The 14,318-nt window shown below is 32.2% G+C and overlaps 1 protein-coding gene across 1 annotated transcript in view; it reads left to right on the top strand.

The window, feature by feature from the left end:
- The first annotated feature begins 777 nt into the window (after window positions 1-777).
- LOC139511466 (sushi, von Willebrand factor type A, EGF and pentraxin domain-containing protein 1-like) overlaps window positions 778-14,318 on the top strand; it is a 33,463-nt gene continuing 19,922 nt past the window's right edge. Inside the window, exons 1-12 of the mRNA XM_071298236.1 lie at window positions 778-868; window positions 1,604-1,708; window positions 3,673-3,880; window positions 6,090-6,245; window positions 7,581-7,707; window positions 8,302-8,426; window positions 8,724-8,924; window positions 9,266-9,445; window positions 11,471-11,746; window positions 12,029-12,241; window positions 12,632-12,808; window positions 13,751-14,221. Of these exons, the coding sequence (XP_071154337.1) occupies window positions 1,637-1,708; window positions 3,673-3,880; window positions 6,090-6,245; window positions 7,581-7,707; window positions 8,302-8,426; window positions 8,724-8,924; window positions 9,266-9,445; window positions 11,471-11,746; window positions 12,029-12,241; window positions 12,632-12,808; window positions 13,751-14,221 (2,206 nt within the window). The 5' untranslated portion in view covers window positions 778-868; window positions 1,604-1,636. The remainder of the gene's footprint in view (window positions 869-1,603; window positions 1,709-3,672; window positions 3,881-6,089; window positions 6,246-7,580; window positions 7,708-8,301; window positions 8,427-8,723; window positions 8,925-9,265; window positions 9,446-11,470; window positions 11,747-12,028; window positions 12,242-12,631; window positions 12,809-13,750; window positions 14,222-14,318) is intronic.

The following is a 14,318-nucleotide window of genomic DNA, read 5'->3' as shown; positions in this document are numbered from 1 at the left end:
CGTTCCATGAATAATTGGCCAAGCTGTTTTAATGACGGATTGATTTCGTACAAACTTGTTTGACTCCACTGCGTTCCTTGTGCTCCTAGTCCAGTGGACGAACCTGTTATCTGTGGGGTAAATGTATGATGCTGTCTTTTATGTTTGTCTTTCGTTCAATGTTACTGCAATATTCAAACCGTTGGTTTTATATTTTGAATATTTTCCTTTTTTTATATACAGATACAGTTAAGTCTGCTACACATCTTTTCTTACACATTGAAATAGACGATTATAAACAAACATACAATGGTCTGTTACTGGGACAATTTTAATGAACGTGAGACATTCGACATCTAATGATAATCAACAAGATATCACTAACTCTACATTTAAATAAGAGCGAAAATATGTTTATTATTGTTAAAACGTGATCGACAATACTTGAACTGATACGATCGAAATAAATAGATTTAAAAACCAATTTCAAACAGTTATTCAATAACGCAGTAGTCTCTTTTTATGACGCTTCTCAATTCTCAACCAGTACAGGATTTAATTGTCCGCAAAGGTCATGTTTAACAGATGGATTATGAAAATGTCGAGATGTTAAGGTTTGACTGTCTATAAATAAAAAAAACCCCATCAAATTACGTTCTTTTTCGAGTGAATTTATTTGTTTTTTAAGATGTTGATTTTCGCTCTATATATTTGTATATTAGTCGCTTTTCTAATAGGTTTGTGATTTAAATTACATCAACACGTTTCAACATATTTTTTACGCATTCAAAATGTTTCATTGAAAAACATCTAAATTAAAATAACTTATTCATAAAAATGTTGTCCTATATCTAGATTGAGTTAGTTCATTCCTGAGGTAAAGACGTTCGTAAGTATTTTTTTGTATTCCTAACATAACATTTTAAGTAATAAGAGTACAATACGAGTTATGTTTTATATGATGGGCTATGTGTATTTATTTTTTCCAACATCTTTCATGTATGTAATAAATGAATTTAATGAAGAAGAAAAAAAACGACACTTCAATTCACGTTTAATTTTTATTTTTTTATTTAGATTAGGACATGTTTTCATAAATATGAATATGTTAAACGTGCATTGGACATACAAATAAAGTGTACGTAACAATTTTACTATTATTAAAAATAATGTTTGATCAAAAACGGCGATCTCTGAGAGCGAGCTTCATTGTCTGGAGTAAGGACAGGGAAAATGCAGGATACACAATATCAATAAAAGGCAAGATCTATGCATGTGTGACAGGAGTTTCGTAATCTAACCCTAGGATAAATGTATTTGCTGATTCACTAGCATGTCAACGCTCCGGCCTCCTCCATCAATAAAAACCAAAATATCCAATAGTACTGAAATAAGCATTAAACAACAAAAAGCAATAGATCAATCAATTAACATTGTAAAGCCATGAATAGAAGTATAAGACAATGTCAGTTGAAAAAGTATTTATTTCTTGCTTTTGTCTCATCGTTAGTAAAGTAAAAAAAAAAAACGCGTTCGTTAAAGTCACAATGTGCGTTCACAGCTTCACATTTTTCATTCGGTGATAATGAATACTCTAATAATATTTCTAATTTTCACATTTTAGGACTCCATCGTGTTTTAACGACAGAGACCCAATATGTTACTGCGAATAATATTATGCCTTTTACTATGTACACTGGTCAGTGGTGCCAATTTCATTCAGAGCATAGTAAGTAGTTTAGTCTTAGTTTTAAAGTCATATAAAGTTTCAAACTAATGACAATATTTACAATTAATAGTTGGTAAAATGTATCTTATAAAAGGAAATGTCATGACGTCAACGTTTTCGGTCAAGTAGTCTAAATGTCATGATTGTGATGTAAAGCAACTTTTGATTTTTTTAAATCTCAGAAATGTGATTGACATGAATCCAATATCTTTACTTATATTTATGTATTGGTTCTGCACAACCTACACAGCACAAAAATCAAAACAATTGGAGCGGCGAAGTCAAAATCTTTGATTTTAACTCGGAGCATGTTTTATCGTGACCCAAAACATATTTCTGATTCCATTTGTATTTGTTTTTATTTTGCGTTTCTTATACTTATTATTCAAAAGTCATTCACAGTTTTTGTCTTTTTTTACATGAATATGCACTATAGACTAAATCGTCAAGGTTGTGTGTAAAACCCTTCATCTATTATGTCTATATACAATAAAGCAAAATGAGAAAATGTACTTTAATACATTCCTTTGTTGACAATTATGTCTATTTTGATTATATCATGGTTTAAAGTATACATATAAAATGTGACTTAGATAGTTGTCGTACGTCAACAAAATCTAATCAAAGTACTGCAGTACTGAACATCGGATGACCGAAAGTTCTTGTGGATGGTCAAAAGCATATGTCACAGAAAAAGATCACATCTCTTTTCCTGAAACTGAGGTTAATGTACAGAGATATATTTTTTTCTTAGACAAGTTAGTGCGTGGATGATGAATAAATGACAGGAAATTCAATCGCACCGTAATAACTATTATATTGTAGTGATACAAATCAGGATAACTGGGACTATTATACTAATATGATAATAGCCCCAGAGTATACACTGGTTTGTTGTTATATATTATATTAATATAACAGTTACATGTATATATAATTTTCATCCATTTGTATATCATTCTATTCTTCTAATAATAGTGCAGTACAAGTGCATGGTTGATACTCTTCTGTAAAAAAAACGATTTTTCTTAAAGATTAGATATGAGAAGCCGTTCATATTTTCCCGCAAAAAGAATTACAGGGTTGCCGATCCTTGCCGGGAGTGTCGCAAAACGTTCTTGAGATATTCTTCCGCAAGCTTTAACACAATTTTTCGGTACGAATGCATAGATATTATCAATGATTTTTTTTTACTTTTATATATATATCTAACGACAAATCATTTTCATATTATTAATTTGTGTTTTAAAAACAATATTTATAGGAGTATCCATTGAATTTTTTTTTTAGAACAAGCGATAAGGAATGTTATTTTGCACTAGATAATATCCGCGGATCTATAATTTTTCAAGGTCACCTCGATTTAAAAATTATATAACATAATTGTAAATGTAAAGCAAAATAGATTGAATATAATACTAATCCTTCGCGAACAAAAATCTGCCATTTTTTTATCTAACTATTTTGGCAATTCCCGTACGTGAGATGTGTTTCCATTTGAATGCTTAAGCATCATCTCATTTGAAATTTCTTCCATAAATGATATTTTTTTTTCATTTTTTTTCTTTCATATTCCTAAAATATCAATGTTTTCACTTTCATTACTAGATTGGGAAAAAAAACACATTTGATCCTGATTGTACTGTATAGAAAAATAGTACTCGTTCGTTAAATGGAACGGTTCACACAATTTATTTGATGTTGTATTGAATAAAATAAATTGTGGAATAAATATTATCATTAAAATATCACATCTGGTAGAGATCCGACATTCCATCTTTTTCCATTTTAACTTTAATTCCCAATCTATAATCGCGCTTGAACTAATTTGTCCTTTCAACTTGTTCCATGAGTTAATTAATTTGTAATTGCTCTGAACATGCTACTGAACGTAATGTAATGCAATGACGAATCAATCAATGTCTTGTATTACACATTATGAGTTATAAATTCTACACTTTTAGTTTGATAAACTTGAAGAAGCAAATGCAACTGGAGGTGTATGTAGCGTTGATATCAACCGTCAACTTATACGTTCTGAGGTTCAACCTGAAGATGGATATATTCCTTCATATACAATGGCTTCTTTCTACAATGATGATGAAAGCATTGAAAATCTATTTTGTGATTTTGGATTTTGGCAGATAGAAGAGTTAGACGATCATAGAAAAGGTGAAAAATAAGGATGTATATACATTTATCTTATAGGGTGTCATAAAAATGCATGGTTAGTTACCATATGGGGTTAGTAAGGAATCACTTCCATTTCAAAACATAAAAGATGGCCCGTCCTTTTATAAAAAAAAAAACATGGCGTTTAGGAAAAGTAAAAAAAGGGTCAATAGACGAAGAAATTGTTGATGAACGATTGAAATAAATTCATAAAACGCATTAAAAACTAACATGTTCGTGTTATTGGCATTAAGGAGTTACTTCCCTTTCAAAACAAAAAAGATATCTGAAAGCTTTAGGTTTCATGTTTTAAACAATTGAAATAAATTCATGAAACAAATTGAAAGCTACCAAGTTGTTATTGATTGCTTTTGGTTTCTGCATAGACAAATGGAAGTTGGTTTTTAATACTAAGTATTAAAGACCTAATCACTTAGGCGACCGCTAGTGTAAATACCACAATAATAAAGATAAATTAGTTACACGGTGTGCTTCGCTCTTATACCATATTGGATTTACTTACCCCATATATATCGTATTAGGTCCCTAAGACACAATGTAACTGAAAGTATCCGTATTGCTGCAAAGAATGGTTGTCATACGGTATATTTATGAATCATGCCCAATAAATAATACATTAATGCTAACTATCCACTACTTAAATATTCTGAAAGGTACAATATTCAAAAGTATCTATTATGGAAAGCAACTCACCTGCTTTATATATATATACTGCTATATATATAGTGTCTAAAAATAGCAACAATCAACATTCAATCTATCTATATATATATATAGAAGGCGGATGTATTTTCATATTCTTCTTGCAAAAACATTTTTTGAGGTAAAACAAAAATAAGGTTTTGGAAAAATAAGATAACAATTCTGAACCATCCTTCTTCTAAAAACTAGTCAATAGTTATCAAAAGTACCAGGATTATAATTTTATACGCCAGACGCGCGTTTCGTCTACATAAGACTCATCAGTGACGCTCAAATCAAAACATTTACTAAATTTTATCATCGGTATAAGGACATCATTCGTAAATATAGCTCAATATGCAGACTTCTTATACGTTCAGGTATTTCACATCCAATTTGTTATGAAAATATTCTTTATAAAGCACAAAGGTGTCAGTATTCACCTCAAAACTAACAAAACCTTTGAATAGACTTATTAAGAAGGGATATAGTGACGATACTGTTGTCAGGTCATTAAAGATTGCATATTTTGGCGTTAATATTGATTCACTTATAGGGTCTTTGCATCGGAACTAAACACATTTATTCAAAACCCAGTTGTTGGCATGACACGGGTATTTTCTTCTCATATATGTTATGATGGTATGATACTAAACCCCTAACGGGAAGGATTGTGCGTGATGTTCATATGATGTAATCATAATCTTTCAGTCAGTTTAATTGAAGTCTGGAGATGGCATGTCAGTTAACTGCTAGTAGTCTGTTGTTATTTATGTATTATTGTCATTTTTTCTTTTTTTTCTTTAGTTACATCTTCTGACATCAGACTCGGACTTCTCTTGAACTGAATTTTAATGTGCGTAGTGTTATGCGTTTACTTTTCTACATTGGCTAGAGGTATATGGGGAGGGTTGAGATTTCATAAACATGTTTAACCCCGCCGCATTTTTGCGCCTATCCCAAGTCAGGAGCCTCTGGCCTTTGTTAGTCTTGTATTATTTTGATTTTAGTTTCTTGTGTACAATTTGGAAATTAGTATGGCGTTCATTATCACTGAACTAGTATATATTTGTTTAGGGGCCAGCTGAAGGACGCCTCCGGGTGCGGGAATTTCTCGCTACAATGAAGACCTGTTGGTGACCTTCTGCTGTTGTTTTTTTCTATGGTCGGGTTGTTGTCTCCTTGGCACATTTCCCATTTCCATTCTCAATTTTATTATCATATTCGGTGCTCAAGTTATTTAATTTAACACCAATATATACGATGGATTGTACAATTGATAGATCTTTTCACTCAATATTGTGGCAGGAATTTACTGTATTTAACATACCTAACAATATGGTAATCAAACCACATCATTGGATTCTCTTCGTAAACTATACCGGCTGGCTAAAATTCAATGTAACACATGCATATCAAATCTTTAAATTTGTAATCTTAAATTAAGAAGGATTTTTTCGTCTGAAGTAGAAAAATACTTTTTGCAATATACTTTTACACTTTTCAGGAACTTCATCACTATCTCATTTGATAAAGAAGAGATTGGTCTGGGATAAGTGGTGGTTTTTTCCTTTAGCTTTTATTCTACCCTTTCCTTTTGCAATAGCTTGTATTATTAGCTGTTTTAAAAACCCAGACAATCAGCCGTCCAGTACTCCACCAGGTAAGATAACATATATCTATGGAACGTGGGAACCACATTAATACATAATCACAATTTATCTTGAAAAATGATAATTTATCGGTCGCTCATTATAGAATGTCGGCGAAAGTATTTTTTACGGTTGATCATCATAGATGATATAATTAATGTGACTTGCGCGCAGATAAAAATAGTTACTTCTGTGATAATGCATAAGGGATCGAAAGGGGATTTTTTTTTTCGAAAATTGTAGTTAACTTTGACCAAGTTAATTAAAAACGAGTCGTAAATTCGACAACGTGTACATTTATTTGAATGCTATTTTCGGTATGAGACTCAACTAGAATCATCAACCTTTACTGCCATGCATTAACATATTCCTCTATCTAGTCTATAAAGAAGATTTGGAATGCTAGAAGACGAACTATATAACAAAAAAGATTATTTATGATTATAGTTTCTAACAAAATAACGAAATACTATTAAGCTCTATTTATTTAATACATTAATATTTGTTATTTAACTCCGTGGCATATGCATATGTTTGCATTATCAGTGGCGGGTCCAGCCCACTGACCGCCTAAGAGGAGGCCAAGCTTCAGTGGTTCCCTATATAATGTACCCAATTTTCCACAGAAAAGGCCCCCTCCTAGATCCGCCTCTAATCATGAGTTCCTTTTTGATTAATAAACGGAATATTGCATTCAGACATTTCTAAAAATATGTTTTCACATTATCAAAAAGCTTGTGATTTTGGTAGTTTTCTACCAACCCCTTAAACTATTTTGTTGGATAAGACAGTTTGGCATTGACATATTACGACAGTTATTTGAAAATGGGTTGCTGTTTATCAACAGCTTTTTTCAGCTTAGGAATATTGATTAAGACACCTGTATTGTATTGGAAAAGACTGCGTTTTTCTATATATGGTGTTTTTTCCCTTCTTTTTTGCCCTTGCTTTGGTTAACATTCGGATTCCCTTTTGTTGCTGTTTCATATAAGTCTTGATCATTTGATGCTGTTCTGTTTGAGCTATTTTTATTTTTTACGCTTCATATATATATATATATATATATATGTTTACAGTATTAATTGTTAATGGCATGCTTAATCCAGAAACATTTGTTGTGCAAATTTAAATCGTAAAATACGGGTATTTAGGGTATTTTTCTATGCTGTGAGACTTTTAGTGTCAGCTAAAACTGAACAAAAGGTTTACAACACTCGAAAAAATACTAAAAAAGTATAAGCACTTCATATGAATAAGACGATGTGGTAATAGTGCCAGTGAGACTATGCCTTTTGAATTATCTATGTTAACATTTTTTTCTTTAATCTATTTTTTTTATTTTTCAGAGCCAAACAAACCACCATCAATTACTTGTCCAACCGTCTCTGACGGATTTGCTCCTATGTTAGAACATACAGCTGTTGTCCGATGGACCGATCCGTCAACGAGTGACCCAGAAGGCGGATCAGTAAGGTAAGTCTAACTAGGATAGTTAACGTTTCGAAAATAAAGACACACATATTTATTTTCTGAGGATGTAAACAAGAAATAATGAATTGAAATATAACACATTAACGTCTCATTACATTTCAAGAGTGAATTGAACATTACAACACTCCAAATTTTTGATCATAAAACTCCAATGTAGGCTGAGGATGTATATATAGCCCAGAGAACGGCATTTATTTGTTACGTGTACTTGATTATAACAGAATTACAATGCGTCGATCATCTTTGTTGCAACTGCTTAGTAATAGTTAGATAAAGTCCTATCGAATTATTTCATTTTTTCTGCATTGATATTATATTCATTTATTAAAGTCTCCGTTCTGTATGCACTCTTTAATGCGTATTTAAATTATGAAGAACTTGTAGCATGATGCCTATCATTTTAATCATTTGAGCCTAATACATCAGTTTTTTCTACTGCAACTGCTGTGTTTTTTTGTAAAAAATTGTGAAAGTATTCTTTGAATTTCTCACTTGCATATTAGCCAACTGGTTGTTTCATGTCGCCCATAAAAGTTGTTAATGGTATCTATTGCTAGCATTGTTTGATGTTTACAGATTGAACAGAGTTCATGGTAAACCACCAGGATCAGCCTTTGGACATGGAAGTCATATAATAAAGTATGAAGCAGAAGATAATGCCGGAAACAAAGCTTCCTGTTCAATAGTCTTCAAAGTTACAGGTTAAAACATTCATAAACTTTCTCGGATTTTATGCTTCCAAATGTGTTGTCATTTTGGCTTTTCAATTTTTTTTGTTTCGAGCATAACCGAAGAAGGCTAATAAACAAACAAGCTAAATATATCCCAAATAAATTTGTTAAAGGAATAATGCATATCACCGCTTTGGAGAGAGAAACAATCAATGATTTATATCAAAGACGTATTGAAAAGTTATGAAAGAGTTTTATACATTTTAAAATCCACATTTGAAACAATAAATGCTCTAATAATGTTATATTTGAAGTATGTAATTTCAGTGCGGTACTGCTTGCAAGATCTGTATGTAGAAAATGGTAGACCTGTGTGCAACACATCTGACAATATCCATGGCACAAATTGCTCACTTGAATGTAGTGTGGGTTATGAACTTCCTTTAAACAGCACCAATATTGTTTCATGTACAACACAGCGAAGCACCGACGTATACTGGTCACCAATAAGTACAGCTGTATGTAAAAGTAAGTCTTAGTAGAAAAACTTACGATAAACGATGAACTATCTATACAAACTTACCTTGGAATGTTTACCTGATATTGCTGTTATTACACCTGTTAATTACTATTCAGATGGTCAAGTAGAATTACACAGTTAAAATCTAAGTAACCATATATACTGAATATTGTTCCTACACCTGCAATTTTAAAACAACATCAATATTTTGTTTAAATTATTTCTCTACTATTTTTGTCTCCAAGTTTTAATGTTTAATACATATATGTCGTCTAATTATTCATTTACTAGTATACATGGTCATACTTTTTTTTTTATTATAATACGCTTTATTTGCTGCTTTTTGAAGAAATGAAATGCCCACCACCGACAGGACTATGTAATGGTTACCTTGTCTGTTCTAATGACAACAGTTATGAGTTTGAATCTACATGTCACCCAGTGTGTAATGATGGATATGATACAGACCAGGCTAAGTCATTGTCTTGCAATGGTACACATTGGATCGGAGTAATCCAACCTTGTGTCGGTAAGCTAAAACACGTTCTGGGAATTTTAACTTCCATGGCATATATGTCAAATAATGTCATTCAGTGCGGGAGAGGGATAAGGTTAAGTCTTTGTTTAGTTTTGTTTGCCGTTTCTTACAATTTTGTATCGATGGACTCGATAATTGTTGGTTGTGTTATTTTTTAAATTTTGTATTGATTAATACGTTTACCATGTTTACTGGCATTCCTAGGCGTCAGTTATAAAATAATCTGTATCTGTAATATTACGTTGTGAGTTTGTTAAAAATACTTCTACGCATCCCGATGCGATGCTACTAGTTTCACACGATACGCGCCAATTTGAAATTATTTCTGAACAAAAGCTCGTCATGACAACTGCATTACACACGATCCGTTTTAATTGCATCATTTTCTAGGTATGATATTTAATATCACCAGTCATTCAGAACATAATATCGGACTGACATATACATAACTCTGCTACTGACATATACATAACTCTGCTACTGACATGAATAAGTTTACCAAGTTTTGATAAATATCTATATTTTTGTTTAAGTAATTTGTTTAACTATCATATAATATAATTTGAAAAGTATGGGTCTAGAACGTGCACAAAAAATGTTTACAAAAGAACATACCAGCTGGAGCCCGCGTTCTGCTGCGGGTTTTTCAGTCTGTGTTGACGACCAATTGGTGGCCTTCAGCTGTTATCTGTCCTTTTTTGGTCGAGTTATTGTCTCTTTGGCACTTCCCCATTTCTTTTCAAAATTTTTTGTCACTTCAGCAATATATGTGTAACTCTTTAAACACAGTTTATTTAAAGCATCAATCTGTGTGTAACCATCGATGTGTACTCTGTGTGACAATGTAGTCGATGGTATCAAAGGACTTCTGACTGAATCAAGTTAGTTCATTATAGAATATATATAACAAAGGAATAGGTCCGGTAAGGGCCGATTTTGTCCTCAAATTTCAGGTTCATCTAACGAAAGTTTTTGGACACTTTTTAAACACTCAAGTGTTTATTTCAATTGATTCGATTAGTTTATGTTTAAGATTTTAACTGATTTAGTCATTAAAAACGCTCTGATTCAAGCTTAAATATGAAAAATCTATCAAATATGCCATAAAACGTCACATTTCAGATGGTTTTTGTCAAAAATGAAAGTGGCCGCATCCGTGTTCATCCTCAACCTTTATATATGTTTTGTATTATCATCAAATACAACTTACATTTCAATATTATGAATGAACACGAATGCGGCCACTTTCATTTTAGACGGACACCGTCTAAAATTTAACCAAAATGTTAACATTTTGAAGATTTCAGTAATTTAGCATGACTAAATGATGCTAGAACGCGATATTTGTGCATTGTATTGTCAAAAACAGCTCATATGTATGTAGCAGAAGCATTTTACTTTCCAAAATATAGCTTAAAGATAACATTTTCACAATTTTCTAAAACTGCTATATTTTGGGTCCAAAAAGGGGTCTTACTGAACCTACTCCTTTTCAGTATTCACATGGTTCAATCCAGTCAAGGAGATTCAAATAATGAATTTCGGTGAAATGAACACGTTTTTAGCTTTAAAAATGTATATTTTCCTTTCACAGTCTATAATTTATAATTTTCTGAACAGATGACATTCATTTATGTTTTAAGTAAAAACAAAATAAAAGTTTTTGGCTTGTATAATTTTTCTCTCTCTAAAACTTCGTATTAATTGTGCTTATGTTTATCAAATTCGTAGTATGATGAGTCTCAGATTGGTTTTATACAGGTTTGTGTGGATTCAAATAAAGCAAACAGATCGCGTATTCCCGGACATTATAAATTGTATGTTTTGCTGTTTGTCTGTTTTGCTGTAGGTATGTTTCGGGATGTTTTGTCAAATGTAGTATTCTCGGTACGAATGGTCAAACTTAAAGAAATGGGGAAAATGGCTTACATCATGATTTTACAGCATTTATTTATCCAGTAATTTTTGCAGAAAAATTCGGATTCATTTGTTCAACAAAAACATTTTTACTTGCAGATATTGAACCTCCATCATTTTTACAATGTCCGACTTCAATGACAAAGTTTGCAGACAGAGCCAAAACAACAACCCCTGTTACATGGACAGTGCCGTCTGCGACTGATAACTCTATTGCAGGCGAAGATTGCAGTGGTCCTTCGTCTGTTACTATTGCACACGTGTCCGGATCGCAACCGGGTTCACAATTAGAAATCGGAATCCATGAAATTAGTTATACTGCTAAAGATTTGTCAGATAATATCGGTTACTGTAATTTTAGTGTAGTAGTTGAAGGTAATGCCATTTTATTGAACAATTTAAAGGGAAGGTTATTAAAGAAAATTGAATTTCGACGTTCAGCCTGTTTATTGATAAATAAAGGCAACAGTAGTATACCGGTGTTCGCTGTTTATTGGTGTGTTTACTTTGTATAATTTCATCAAAACTTAAAAAAAACATTTTGAAAGTCCATCAAAGCTTGAATAACTATTTAAGAAAAAGACAGCGGTTAGGTGAAGAATTCTTTTTGAATAATTGCTTATATTCTTTTTGTCATTTGTAAGTTAATATTTTCAGAATTATCCTGCGACCCTCTAGTGTTAAATGATTCCTACGTTCTACAAAGATGTCCAAATGGATATTCCTATGGTTCTGTGTGCTCCTTTGAGTGTACACTTGGGTACCAGTTAGAAGGAGATCAAAACATAACATGTGAAAAAGTCCCATCAAATAACAAACGAGGAATCTGGCCATGGACTAATGACACACAAACATTCTGTGAGAAGTTACGTAAGTAATGTATCTATTTTGCTGTGCATGTTTATTATCTATTGTGTCAATATGGCTTTCTTATGAAAATTTACATCTCCTTTTTTATTTTTTTTTCCTTTGTGTTTTTATAAACATGTACAGTTTATATGAAATTACGTAATGAGATACAGTTTACGTTATTGAAACAAAAATATATTTAAAAAGATTTTAATAAAAATGTCTTTTATATAAAATAGATATGAAACTTTTGTGGTGTTATCAATACAATCTACAATTTTTCCGCACTAATGTTATTAGATTCAAAATTTTTTACAAATAATAGTTGCATTATTATTACTATCAGTCTATTTTATGTACCAAATGGATAATCATTGTACAAAATCAACCATTTTCAATTGAAATTTTCAGGATGTCCAGATTTGCCTGCTCCGACCGGAGGTGCTCTTACATGTTCAGAAGCTCTCGGGAATCAGATATGTGTAATGTCATGTTCAGATAGATATCAAGCGGCAAAAGGAACACCACTTCAGTATGTGTGTGGTGAAGGGCAAGAGTGGATACAAGGCATACCACCAAACTGTACAGGTAAACTACACCTGAAGTACATACGTCAATAAATGATCAATACAGTTCATATTTCTTCAAAGAGTTAGTTTGCTTACGATTATTTACTGAAGGGGTGTTGTTCCTGAAGGAAGATTCGTTTCGGGATCATAATATTTTTCAACTGGCAATGTTGATACCTCAATACAAGTATTACAAAAAGACAGCTTTTTAATTGTGAACTTTCTATTTCTATGTAGCATTCCAACAGCACCTGCATATCGAGTAATATATCTCATTTGTACGAAGTTCTAAGGCTTGAATTTTCTGTCATTATTTTCTTGAAAGAGGGTTGCTGCTTAGAATAAAGCTAATAAATGAATTAGGAGTTTCAAGTGGCTTAAATGAAATCATCAATTCGATATCTTTTTTGCACGTCATCACAAGTTGGTTGGCCCTTATGGAATATCTGTTTCGAAGATGTCGATGGGTATGTTCCAATTTTCGCAATCATAATTCCATCAAATTTTCCTCAAAAACAACCTGCCGAATATGACTTATCACAAGATTTATACTTTCATGAGATACACGAGCAGTGCTTAACATGGAGCAGGACCTGAGATCACCCCGGTTTTTGTACTGTTCGTGTTGTTCATTTTTTTTTAACATACCTTTTATATTTTAGCCTCTCATTTAGTAGTAATTCGAAGTATCATGAAAAGTTATTTGACTAGCATACCATGCTGATGTGTCTTTGATAAGTTTTAGCAAAAAGTTTATCGTGGGATCGTTTGAAAATCTTAATGCAAATTTACACATATCTTATAAAAAGGGTAATATACCTATCAAACTGACAATTAAATATCTTACATATAAAAAAAAAAGCATCACGACAAAAAAACAGAAAAACAGACAATCAAGTACATGAATAACTTTGTAGAAAACTAAACAAAGCCCAACAATTGCACTCTCTTTTTTTTCTAGATCGGGTAAACCCTAGGAATGTAATTTTACCAGGGGAACTCTTTTACTATTACTCTGGTGATTGCTCCAATACAAGCGTTCAACAGGGAATTAAAAACAACTTCGTAAATGTTATGGAGAACATGGATACAGATGGATGGGAAAATATTTGTCCATCTTACTGTACCGTTAAGGGTGTCACAGTAACATGCGGACCGCAAAATGGAAGAAGAAAAAGGAACATACAAAAACGCGACATGGCTATCGGAAATCAAATTGTTTTAAACTTCAATATATATATGGAATGGCTTCCAAATAAAACATTTAGAGAAAATGAAAATCTTGCAAATGCTGTTGGTGATACAATTGAGAGTAAGACAAACGGAGGAGCATTCGATGTTGCTGGAATTACTCCTAATTTAGCCTTTGGATGGAGTGATATTGCCTGCGATCAAGAAGGTTTGGTACCCGACTATAATGAAGGCACATGTGGTAAGATAAAAACGAAAATTGTGCTGTAATTTAAAGAAATGACAACAATACTGAACTCTTAGGTAAATTTGAAAAGGGAAAAGTCCTGACAGAAGTT

Source organism: Mytilus edulis, chromosome 2 (genome assembly GCF_963676685.1).
Source record: "Mytilus edulis chromosome 2, xbMytEdul2.2, whole genome shotgun sequence".
In the NCBI taxonomy this organism is placed as follows: Eukaryota; Metazoa; Mollusca; class Bivalvia; order Mytilida; family Mytilidae; genus Mytilus; species Mytilus edulis.
This window is presented reverse-complemented; position numbering and strand designations above follow the sequence as displayed.